We start from the raw sequence: 12898 nt of genomic DNA, 5'->3' as shown, positions 1-12898 counted from the left end.
ACCCTCAGCTGCCTCCACTACACTTCTCTCAAAACATTCCAGAAGTGTGTGATGATGTTGGCAGTTCAGGCTAAGCGACAGGGTCACACAACAGCGGCGACGCCTGGAATGAGGCAGGGACTGTTGCCTTTGCAGGTTCCCTTTGTAAAATCAGCCCGTACAAGCGTCTCTTGTGGGGAGCGAGCCCCACGTGTGTGATGTACGTCTCAGTCACTACTGTGGGCCCCACGTGTGTGATGTACGTCTCAGTCACTACTGTGGGCCCCACGTGTGTGATGTACGTCTCAGTCACTATCGGTGTCACTACTGTGGTCGTCTTCCTTCTCCGGGCCTGCCACCTCTTCTCTCAAACCCGCAAAGAAATCTTCCCCAGTACCGATGGCTTTGCTGCTCAAGGATTTCAGCTGACCGCTTTTCTTCTTTTTCCTGTAGTCATCCACAACCACTGAACTGAGGGAAGAAATGTCCCAGAACTTGACCTTCTGGTCGTGGCCGCAGCTGGCCAAGAAGGGGCTGGTGGGACACTTGGCCAGCTGCTCAATGGGTTCCCCTATGTGCTGCCCGACGCTGCCTATCACCCGATTGGGTAGGATGTTCACGGCCCTGGGAGAGGGAAAGAAATTGTGTTAACAAAAGGCCACTGCAGTTCGGCCCCTATTCTCCAGAATGTTCATGTGCCTGTGTGAATATTGGGGGGTGGGGTGGAGCTAGACACACCAGTTCATTTTGAAATGTTACGAGGAAGGCTTCTGCCACTTCTGCCGGGATCACATCAAACAAAGAGAACCTTCAACATTGATGCTGTGAAATATACCACAGTTGGGATAAGAATCTAGCCAGGAAGAGAGGAAGATTGCTCATTTTCTCAAACAACCCCAATCTGTTAAAATGGTTGGGCTTGATTCCTTCTACTTTGTTCCTTGAGCCAGCATTCAATGTTCAGTCCGGCCTTCGAGGAAACAAGGTGGGTGGGTGGTCCAGACTATAGCACCAACTTTCATGTGAAATTTGAAGTGGTAGCAAAGATCACAGATTTACACTAAATCACACCCTTGGTCCATTAAGGTCAGTATTGTCTACTCAGACTGGCAACAGCTCTTCAGTGCCTAAGGCAGTGGCCTTATCACCTACTACTTGGTCCTTTGAACTAGAGATGCCAGGGATGGAGCCTGGGACCTTCTGCATGGCAAGCAGATGCTCTACCACTGAGCCACAGAGGGAGCAGCAGCCCAGCCTGAGTGGGGGCAGCAGCATGGGTGGCTTGCGCCAGATGCCCAGTTTGTGATCTGTTTGGCAGCCCCTGCCACTGTCCCTCCTCCCTGGCGGCTTCCTCCAGGTCAGCTCAGTTTCCTTGTTGGCCACCGCAATGGTGGGGGCAGGATAAACAGCAGATATACAGAAAGGTAGGGGGCAGAGGATTGGGTGGGAGACTCAGTGACCCTGCGGGGCTCTCGTCCATATCCTGCTCAGCAAACAGATCCGTTCTCACCTGATGACGCCGTCAGTGGAGCCTGTACACACGATGCTGTCTGTGACAGGGACCAGGCAATCGATGGACTCCACCTTCAAGGCAAAACGGTCACTGGTAGCACCGAAACCACCCCAGTTGAAGAGGTAAATGGTTCCCTCGCTGGAGCCGCAGACCACTTTCTTTCCTCTCTGAGCAAGAAAAGGCGGAAGCATGAAGAAGAAGCAAACTACCCCTCCCAAGGCCCTCGCGGCTTTTAGTCAAGCCCAGGGGTCCCCAATGTGGTGCCCGTGGGCGCCATGGCACCCAAAGACACCTTTTTTTGTGCCCGTCAAGTGTTTTTAGGAAGTGGGTGGGGCCAGGTAGGAGTTTTGCCCAGCAAGGTAGCTGAATGGCTACTGGAGATTTGATTGGCTGTTCAGATTTTTAAAAATGTTGCTTTGGCAGCAGCTACTACCACAGCACAAAAATCTTAATGGTATGGCAATAATTATGGCAATCTTTTTGTGGCTGTCTCCACCTCCTGTGGCAGCACCCACCATGCCTTGTCAGAATTCCAAAGCTGCCCGCAGGCTCGAAAAGGTTGGGGACCCCTGGCCTAGCCTAAAGCAAGCCAGGATCAGTAAGCATGTTTCACTGCTGATGAACCCAACAGACTCTCAAATTCAACCCCTGGTAGAAGAAGAAGAATTGGTTTTTATATGCCGACTTTCTCTACCACTTAAGGGAGACTCAAACCGGCTTACAATCACCTTCCCTTCCCCACAACAGACACCCTGTGAGGTAGGTGGGGCTGAGAGAACTCTAACAGAGCTGTAACTTGCCCAAGGTCACCCAGCTAGCTTCATGTGTAGGAGTGGGGAAACAAATCCAGTTCACCAGATCAGCCTCCGCCACTCATGTGGAATCAAACCGGGGAATCATGTGAGTGGGGAATCAAACTGGTTCTCCAGATCAGAGTCCACCGCTCCAAACCACCGCTCTTAACCACTACACCATGCTGGCTAAAGAAGCCTCTTCTTTAGGACCACTAAGTGGCAGACCAACCTTCACCAGAGCGACGGCTGTCAGGTCTCCGTTCTGAGGTTCAGAGAGCAGCTCAAAGCGCCGCCTTCGGATGTTGAAGACTCCCATGGTCCCATCACCACTGCAAAGAACAGAAAGGCACACAACACAGTCACCCCAGCGAAAAGGTGCTGGAAGCTTTCCATAATGTTTTATTTCCAGAGAAATTCATCCACTTGTGGATAACAGGAGGACCCTTGGAACAGAAAGAAGAACGAGGCCAGGAGGGGCTGTGGCGCTCAGCCGTCAAGTGAAGGCACAGCCAAAGCTTCCCCATTCTCCACTCTGCCCCCGCCCCCTGTGGGGCTCACAGAAAGAATGTGGCCATACCTGGCGGTCAGCAGCAGCTTCTTGTTCCCATCTAGAGCCATGTCGCTGATGTACTCTTCATGCCGCTTCATCTCCATGACGGAGGTCCCCTTGCGCAAGTCCCACACTTTCAATTCCCCACTGTCATCTCCCGTGGCAAACAAATGCTCATCTATCACCAGCAGGCTATTCAAGGCGGAGCTGTGGAAAACCCAAAAGATGTAGCAGCGAACCAGGGGAGGGTCCGTGGCTCAGTGGTAGAGCCTCTGCTTGGCATGCAGAAGGTCCCAGGTATAATCCCCGGCATCTCCAGTCAAAGGGACTAGGCAAGTAGGTGATGTGAAAGCCCTCTGCCTGAGTGCCTGAAGAGCCGCTGCCGGCTCTGAGTAGACAATACTGACTTTGATGGACCAAGGATCTGATTCAGTATAAGGCACCTTTGTCTGTTCATGTGTGTGTGTTCAAACCCAACACCAGCCAAGACACTCGAATGTGGGCAACGCTGCAGACCCCACTCCACCAACACCCCCAATTCCAAGGGCTACAAAGGAAAGGAACATGGGTGGGAGGTGCAACAAGCACAGGACATCCTAGCAGTAAATGTCACGGGATGCCTGGAGATGCTCTGTTTAAGGGGAGACATCTTTTGGCAGGCGCCCACTGACAGAAAGAGGAATTCATTAGTCTTGAGAGAGAGAGCATACACAGTAGTTAACTGAATGGAAGAACTGGGAAAATGGCCCTAAATGCTTACTTGTGCGCCTTGGAAAAGCGTGTAACCAGACGGCCCTCCTCCACATTCAGGATATGAATGCATTTATCCTTGGATACTGTGAAGAGCTCTGGAAAACATGGCCGAAGAGACAGCGGGTGTACAAAGCAGGTCTCAGTGGGGAGTATTTACTTACAACATGCAGAACTGGCAATACCATGAGGCTTCCTCCCAACTAACTGTTCTAGAATCCTCAGCCCCCACCAATTCTTAAGGTTTGCAACACAGAGAGCACGAAAACCTTGGTCTGCCCAGAGCTGTGGTCAAAGAGGGTCAAAGCTGGAAGGCACCTGGCAGATTCTGATGTTGCCTCGGCAGTGAAGGCAAAGCCACCCTGACAGAGCCTCTCCCTGCTGTTCAAGGTTGCTGCATCTCATGTGCCAAGACACAGCACAGCTCACCAGCTCACCCCTACATGCTCGCCTTTCCTCCAATGGCCTGTTGCGAGTGGCGGCAGCCCCTCTCAAATCCTTGGAATGGTACGGTCCTCTTCTGCTGAGGACCGGGCAGACCTGCTGGACCTTTAGAGAAGCAGCCTCAAGAAGTGCCAGCAATCATAGCTGTTATACGGCAGTGGTTCCCAAACCTTTTGGGCCACCGCCCCCTTGCTTCCACAAACTCAACCCCAGCGCCCGCTACCCTATTCTATAAAAAAGCATTGTTCAAAATAGGGGTTCCCATGACTCCCTAAAGAAGATAAGAACAATAAAATTTCAAAACAGCAACAATTAATTGCACATCTATTCAAAATCAAATTAAAACCTTTTAGCTGAAATTTATTCAACAAAACTAATGAACTGGATCCAGTGGTACCAGCTCTTGAAAGTCTGGAAAAAAATCCTGATAGTTTCCACCAAATTTGCCAGCATGGTGCCGTAGCTTGATCTATTGTAAATTAATGAACAACACAGTTGAAGAGGCCCACCTCCAGCGCCCCCTACTGCCCTCTTGCCTCTTAGTGCCCCCCTAGGTAATCCCCCCCCCAGGGGGAGGTACTGCCCACTTTGGGAACCACTGTTATACGGCAAAAAAGGATGAGTAGCGTCAGAGTGGGGCAGGCTTTTTGATTGGCAAGTGTTAACCAGCTGGATTTCTAGGGGTAAGGGGGCCAAGAACATGAGTGGGGCTACATTGTTAATCCAAGAAACAACCAGGGCATACAAGGCTAAAGGGTCACTGCAGGTGAGAAGGGAATTCTGCAATCCAGGCAGCAATTATAGCAATTAGCACAACGGCCAAAAGTGCCACGTTCAAAAACACAAACTGGAATAACCTGAGCCTTTCTGTGTGTGTGTTAAGTACCATCCAGTTGCTTCTGGCCTATGGCGACCCTATGAATTAATGTCCCCCAAAACATCCTATCATGAACAGCCTTGCTCAGGTCTTGCAGACTGAGGGCTGTGGCTTCCTTTATAGAGTCAATCCATCTCTTGTTGGGTCTTCCCCTTTTCTTGCTGCCTTCAACTTTTCCTAGCATTATTGTCTTGTCCAGTGACTCTTGTTTTCTCATAATGTGACCAAAGTACAATAGCCTCAGTTCAGTCATTATAGCTTCAAGGGACAATTCAGGCTCTGCTCCAACACCACATTTCAAAGGAATCTACTTTCTTCCTGTCAGCTTTCTTCTAAAGACTACATTCAACGCCAGAAAAAGCTTTGGTTGACCACGGCCCACTTGGATCATTAGATCACGAATACTTCTGCTGTAATAAAATCTTATTAATCTCACATGCCACTAAACTGTTCATTTTGTTGCCACGGATTAATACAGCTACTCCACTGGAAGCGATATATGTGGCAAGGTCACTGTACATCAACAGTATTTAGAATTCTGTCTGAGCTTCTTTGCCCTACCTGGGATTCAACCATCCAGACGTGGTGCCTGGAAATTATGCTTTCATTGGAATCCAAATCCAAGACCCCGCATAATTAGCCACAAAACCATAAACAAGCCATGAGGAGAGGAACTCCCTGCCCCAGGACGTGGTGATGGCTGCCAACTTGAAAGGCTTTAAGAGGGGAGTGGACATGTTCATGGAAGAGAGGGCTATTCACGGCTGCTGGTAAAAATGGATACCGGTCATGATGCATACCTATTCTCTCTAGGATCAGAGGAGCATGCCTATTATATGAGGTGCTTTGGAATATAGGCAGGATAATGCTGCTGCAGTCATCTTGTTTGTGGGCTTCCTAGAGGCACCTGCTTGGCCACTGTGTGAACAGACTGCTGGACTTGATGGACCTTGGTCTGATCCAGCATGGCATTTCTTATGTTCTTATGTAACACTCACTGTGTCCATCATGAGAAAAGGACACTTCCCGGCAGGATTTCAGATGATGCCCTGAGGACCAAAGCTCTTTGTTCCCACCTTCCAGACAGGAAAATGAATACCTGAAATTTAAAAAGAAGGTAGGGGGAAGAGAAATATAAAGTAACAAGGGGGAAAACTCTCCAATGAAGTATAAAACCTTTCAGAAAACAACAGGAAGCATCATACCTAAAGAGGGATGGGCAAAGAAGCAGGAATGGTGAAAGGGAAACAGCTGGAAGAACCTTTCAACCTGAGATGTCCAATAACTGAGAGAGGTGAGGGTAGGTGTTTGTCAAATGTGCTGAAAGATTCCCAAATGCTGCAACCATGGAAGCTACTAGCCTGTGGGCTCCCAGAGGCTTCTTGGCCAGTCACTGCTGGAAATAGGATGGATCCTTGGCCTGATCCCTCCTGGCTGCTCTGCTCCTAACCGGTACTGAAATCTGGCAAGTGGAAAAAAGCTGACACTTGCAATAAAAAGCTGTCACTTGCAATGGTTAATTTACATATTTCCCTCTGGTTGTAGAGCTTCAGCTGTAGTTCTTTCTAGGTAATTACTTAGGTAATGGGATCTCCCCACACAACCGTTCCTTCAGTATAATTCCTTGTTTTGGAAATCTGAAGCTATCAGTCTTAGGAAGTCAGACCGAGAATACCTGCCTCATTCTACAATGAAGACTTAAAAATGGAACAGAAACTCCATATCCCCCAGGCCAAGGAATTATCCCGTTACGCAGCCTATATTTTCCCTAGACAAGCCATACTTACGCATAGACATCACCATCCACATCTCCAGCAGCTATGATATCCTGGCTAGGGTGAAAGGCAATGGTGTTTGCTGCTGCCTCAAGGGAAATGTCTTCGGGGGTGTCTCGAAGCCTCGGCTCATGTCCTGCTTCCTCCTCATCTACATGTGCCTGGGGAGGGGGGGAAGAAAAAAAAAAGAATCAAACCTCTGCAGGGGACCTACCAATCCCTTGTCTCCTTGAGAAATCACCATCTTTCTGATCACACCACCATTGGGATAGAAGCATTCGCAAGGTTCGCTGAGGCACACATGTTCTTTGTAACTTCTCAAAAATTGTTCTTTGACTGTTCTATTGAATGCTGGAAACCCACCACAAAACATTTTTTTACATTTTGAGTGAGGGATCTAAATAGTGAAATGAACGAAGTGCATCACACCTCCAACAGCCATTCTTGCACATTTGACTTGCACATTTGAACAGGCCAGCGGACACTTAAGACTCATTTATCACCTAAGAAGGCTTTCCCAACTGTCAGGCATGCAGATGCATTCATTCGGTGCCATCCAAGCACAAAGAGAACCCCACAGATAGGCAGAGATGCACGGACCAGCCAGCCACAGATCTCACAAATGCCACACACTCCCAGAGCTACTCCTCAAGTTCTGCCTCTTAGGAGTAGAACTAGAGATTATTTGTTTTTGCTGCAATAAACTAACATGGATATCCCAAAAGAATCGGCCACGATAGAATGGCAGCGCCACCAGTCTCTACACCACTGGTTCCCAACCGGGGGTCCGTGGACCCCCAGGGGTCCGCGAGAACTAAATTAAGGTCCATGAAACAAAGTTATAAACCCATAATAAATTAATATTTTCAATTAAAAGTTCTCTATTATAAAAATATATATTCAAATATTATTCTAAGTTTAATGTTTAACTAACAGTTCTGATTAAAGTTTATTTTCGAATTCTCTGAATTTTTATTTTGAACCTTGGGGTCCCTGCACCGAAAAAAAAAGTCCTAGTGGTCCCTGGTCAAAAAAAGGTTGGGAACCACTGCTCTACACCAACAAAGTTACCCTGAGGAAGGGATGACGAAATCCACATTGCTAGCCTGCCCCAAGGAACTGGGACCAGTGTCACTCAAGGGCAAACACCCCCAATAATAATGTTTCTCTCCAGCCACCCACTCCCCACTCTTTCTTCCCTCCTCTACCCCTGATCTGGATCAAGACTGCAAGAGAAGGATTTGACTGCATGGAGGGAGGGTTTTAAGCCCTTCCTCCCCGCAGTCCCCATCGCCTCAAGGGGCCCCTCACACCCAAGCAAGTCGGAGCATTACTGCAAGGAGTTGTAAACCTGCGGCTCCGAGCACGGACATCCAGACAGGTCACTTGACACGTGAAGGCCCGCTGCATGACAATTGCAGCATCAAGGGATGACTGTTCAACACGAACAAGATCTAAAATCCTTTAAAAAAAAAAAAACACGCTTCCGTTTAAGAAACAGCGTGGCGTTGTGCCTCGTCTCGGGAGGATGCAAGGCCCTGCGTTGGGGAAGGGGAAGGGAGCCCTGCGCTGATCTACCGCCGCGTAAAGCAAATGCAAAGGTTTCTGGAGGTGGGGAGGGGCTGCGTCCTGGGCGGCAAGGGGTGCCAGGAAGCCCCCTCCTCCAGGCCAGCAGCGGCCGGCCCTTCCCCGGAGGAGGAGGCCGAAGAAGCCACCAGGCAGCAGGCCGAAATCCGGTCCCGGGATGGCAAGAGGCGGTTGGGGTTGCTAGGAAACGGCCAGGGGAACCCACCTGTACGGGCGCCGCCATGTTGGCGGAGAGGCGCATGCGCACCAGCGTGGCGGTGGAAGGGTGGGGAGGGAAGAACGTTGGGAAACGAAGCCGATTGGGTAGAAGGTTCTTGTCTTGTTTGCATAGCCCCGCCTCATCTTAGTAGACTCTTATATCCTCCAACGGAAGCTTGTTGTAGCCTACTGGTTCCTTCGCAATTGCATCACTTGTTCTGAACAATCTTTCCTGGTTCGAGTCCCGTGGGCGCTGTCTGGCCTTTTGCTTTGTCCCACCGAATGTTGTTTTTCCCACCCTTGCTTTTACTTTCGTTTCAAGAGGAACATTAGGGAAATGAAGCCGATTGGGTAGAAGATTCTTGGCCAATTTGCATAGCCCCGCCTCATCTTAGTAGACTCTTATATCCTCCAACGGAAGCACGCTGTTGGGTCAGCGTAGCCTAGCGGTTCCTTCGCATCTGCATCAGTTGTTCTGATAAATCTTCTCAGGTTCGAGCCCCGTGGGTGCTGTCTGGCCTTTTGCTTTTTCCCACCAAATGCTTTTTTTTCACACTTGCCTTTACCTTGATTTCAAGAAGAATGCCTGAGTTCGCCTGCTGTACCAAAAGAATCCACAGCTTCTTGTGGCACTTTCACATCTGTCAAGATTGGAACAGTTGCGAAGGACTGCTTCATATGGCAATAGATCTGTAGTCAACTGCAATGATTACTATTGCTATCTTCTTTTCGCTGCCATTGTCTTTACACCTTGCAATCCCACATGCTACACTGCTGCTGTCACAACTAACCCTAACCCATAGCTGCCCACGTGGTCTTTTAATTTTGTATTCCTAGTCCTATTGCATTATTCATTGGATGTCTTATGTTGTATGATTTCTCTTTCTCTCTCGTTCTCTGTAATCCATCTTGAGGGTCTGTGAGAAAGGTGGGCTACAAATAAGCGAAATAAATCAATAGGGCTTGTGGACAGGTTTTGTGCCTGGCTGTGTTGTACGTTGTATGCTGTAATTATCTGAAGCACATAAAAAGCCAGAATGTGTTATTGGCCACATAACTTGATGTTGGAAAGTGACATCAAGTCACAGCTGACTTATGGTGACCCCGTAGGTTTTCAAGACAAGAGGTGAACAGAGGCGGTTGCCCATTGCCTGCCTCTGCAAAGCAACCCAGGATTTCCTTGGAGGTCTCCCATCTAAGTACTAATCAGAGCTGACCCTGTTTAGCTTCTGAGATCTAACAAGACCGGGCTAGCCTGGGCCAGCCAGGTCAGGATGGCGCATAATTTAAATAGCTACAAATCTCAGCTTTGAAAAACAAAATCTCCAACCCCAGCATTTATTGTTCCTTGTGGTTCTGAAGAAGATGGAAGTGTATGGGAAGACAACGGCTGAAAACTCCGAGAGGACAGACTGAATAGGATTGCCAGTAGTTAGGGCTTCAATACCTTGTTTAATGCTTTCTCTCCCACCTCTGGGGCCCCAGAATGAATCATGCAATTATACTGTGTAAATTCCACAGGTTGCAGAATTCAGCTTGTCGTGGTGCAGAATTGAGAGGGGGGATCCCAGTGTGGAGTGCTGTTGCCAAACCTGGTGAGTGAGGCAGCGTTAAGAGTACCTGTTTGCCAAATAAACTAATTATGGAGGCTCCCGCCTTCTCCACCCCTCAAGCGGATTTATGAAAAGGTGGGGTACGGTTCCCTCTCCGTTTTAAGGCTCCTGTATTTTTGACAGCCAGGCTAATTAAACTGTTTTGTGGTCTCTCTCTCTCTCAGTAACCTCTGTGGGTTGTCATAATAGTATCCAAATTGTCTGCTGACTGGAATGTGTGTATTCGCAGGGGAAGATGGAAAATCAGCACACTGATAGCTGGAAGAGTCCCTCGATAGTTTGACATGGATCTTTGCCAGGGGTAGCATGGCCAACACCGCATTCTGAAGGGTTGTTGCGTTTGACTATCTGTGGTCCTTTTCCGGACCCAGAACCTTGCATAACATCCATTGTGTCACTCAGGCTCGGGGCCAAGCTGGCATGCCACCAGCTGGGCAGTTCCGTGTCCTTCCAGTTCCAGCATGCCGAAACAGCAGTATTAGCACCACCCCACATGCTTCCTTATGCAGAGGATAGCTTTTGTAGGGTTGCCAGGTCCCTCTTCACTACCGGTGGGAGGTTTTAGGGGCGGAGCCTGAGGAGGGCAGGGTTTGAGAAGAGGAGGGACTTCAATGCCATAGAGTCCAATTGCCAAAGCAGCCATTTTCTCCAGGTGAACTGATCTCTATCGGCTGGAGATCAGTTGTAATAGCAGGAGATCTCCAGCTAGTACCTGGAGGTTGGCAACCCTAACTTTTTGGGTAGCCGCCCTCCACTGCCTCCCTGAACATCAAGTTACTCTGTTCTGAAGAGGGTAGGGGGAACGCTAAGATTATAGGAAGGGCTCTCGGCAACCCCAAGAGAAGAGGGAAGGGAAAGGTTTCCCAGCTTCCTTCTCTCCTTCCCACTCACTGACACCCCTGTGAGATAGGTTAGGCTGAGAATGTGTGACTTGCCCAAGGTCATCCATCAAGCCTCCATGGCAGAGCAGTGATTCGAAACTGGGTCTCCCAGATCCTAGTCCAACACTCTAACAACAACACCACAACAGCTCTTGAGGGGAGCTGCTATTCATCAGTAGTAAGCAGCTGGGCCTGGATGAGTCATGTAAGTTGCATGGTAGCAAGTCTCTTGGTAACTGCTGCCAGGACTGGCCCTGCTGAATCTTCCCTGAAAGGCCAAAACAGCTTTGGAAAGGCTGGCAATACTGTTGCGGTTACTTAGTAACCCCGACAGTGCCACTGACAGGGCATTCGTTTCTTACAGCTACAGGTGCTGTTTCTATTATTTGTAAAAAAAAATTCAGATTTCACGTATTTCTGCCAACCTGGCGCTTTCCCCATATTTGTAGAGAGATTTCTCTTATCTGTTCATGGTATCGGTCTCTGGATTTAAGTATCCACAGAATTCAAAATAGAATGTAAAACTTTACTTTCCCAGCAGGCACTGGGTTGAAGTAAGGTTCCAGAGGCTTTTCTATGAAACCATGTGTGTTTTTTGTATTAGAAATGGTTTGAATAAACAATTTAGTGATGTAGTGACAAATTTAGAAATAAAGGAAGTCTTAATGAAACCCCACAACTCAATAGCCCTCTCAGCAAAATTACTTTGGTTGGTCTTAATAAAACCCATTACATAGCATTTGTGTCTGGATTTTGCTTTGGTCCAATACTGCCTGACCTTTTTGTTTTGGGGATGGAGTTCTCATGACCGATTTTCCACCACAAGCATGAAACCCTCCACTGTCACCTTCCACAAGCACCAGGCCAGAGGCAACCTAACCTTCAAATCTCTGTCCAGATGGTCATAAGCTATTTATTATCTTTCAGTCTTGGCCTATTATGTGGATGCTGATAGTGGGAAACATTTCACTTCATTATAGTGCTGTCATGTCACTCTCCCAAACCCCAATAACACTACATTTCATTTAGACTTACAACACACAATTTTTAAACATTTTTTTCAAGTTTAATTAAAAAAAAACCCACAATCACTGGAGTTTGAAGGAACAAGATTTTTCCCCAACTTTTATGGGTAAAGAATAAGATTGCCTGCTGGTCTGGAGAAAAAAACCCTCTCTGCCCTTTAATTAGAGTTGACAGCTCTAGGTTGGGAAATACCTGGAGATTTTTTGGGGTGTGTGGAGCCTGAGGAGGGCACGGTTTGGGGAGGAGAGGGACTTCAATGGGGTATAATGCCATAGAGTCCACTCTCCAAAGTGGCCATTTTGTCCAGGGGAACTGAACTTGGTCATCTGGAGATCAGCTGTAATAGCAGATCTCCAGCCACCACCTGGAGGTTGGGAACCCTATGTTTAATGGCAGAATTGTACCCCTGAGAATCCGTCGTTTCGACTGTTTTTAAACTTCAGCTCTAGCAGCTGAAACTTTACATGGCTTGGAGATAAACATATCATTAAGCCTCTTAGGGTTGCCAACCTCCAGGTGGGGCTGGAGAGCTCCCAGAATTACCACTGACCTCCAGAAAGGGTTGCCAACCTCCAGGTGGTTTTGGTAATCAATACTAACAACTAGTGTTCAAAACAGAGTTTTGGAAATCAAATATAGAACACTTATGGCACATTCATATGCTAAAAAGCCTGATACAAATTGCTAAACAAGGCAGTGTTTGTGTGAGCCCTTGGTCTAATCTGAACCATAAACCACATCACAGACAGTCAGGTCCAAAGAAGCTGGTTTTTACTGGTCAAAATAGGTTAGCAGAGCATAAAGAAAAGGTGACAGCAATGAGGCTTGCTGGCTTGCACTTGGTAATATAAAAGCATAGAAAAAAGCAAGAGATTACAAAATACAAACAGCGCTGAGGTTCCCACAGCTTC

General features: G+C 48.1%; 1 protein-coding gene across 1 annotated transcript; it reads right to left on the bottom strand.

Annotated features, from left to right (window-relative positions):
* Positions 1–284: 284 nt before the first annotated feature.
* WDR55 (WD repeat domain 55) lies at positions 285–8492 on the bottom strand. Its single transcript, XM_056862290.1, has 8 exons — positions 8475–8492; positions 6695–6843; positions 5906–6006; positions 3597–3684; positions 2864–3043; positions 2516–2615; positions 1490–1659; positions 285–603 (listed from the first exon to the last, which is right to left on the bottom strand). Exons 1-8 carry the CDS (start codon positions 8490–8492, stop codon positions 285–287), a joined length of 1125 nt encoding a protein of 374 aa, XP_056718268.1.
* Positions 8493–12898: the final 4406 nt, after the last annotated feature.

Source organism: Euleptes europaea, chromosome 17 (assembly GCF_029931775.1).
Source record: "Euleptes europaea isolate rEulEur1 chromosome 17, rEulEur1.hap1, whole genome shotgun sequence".
Lineage (NCBI taxonomy): Eukaryota > Metazoa > Chordata > Lepidosauria > Squamata > Sphaerodactylidae > Euleptes > Euleptes europaea.
Note: the sequence above shows the minus strand (reverse complement) of the source record. Positions and strands in the feature narration are given on the sequence as shown.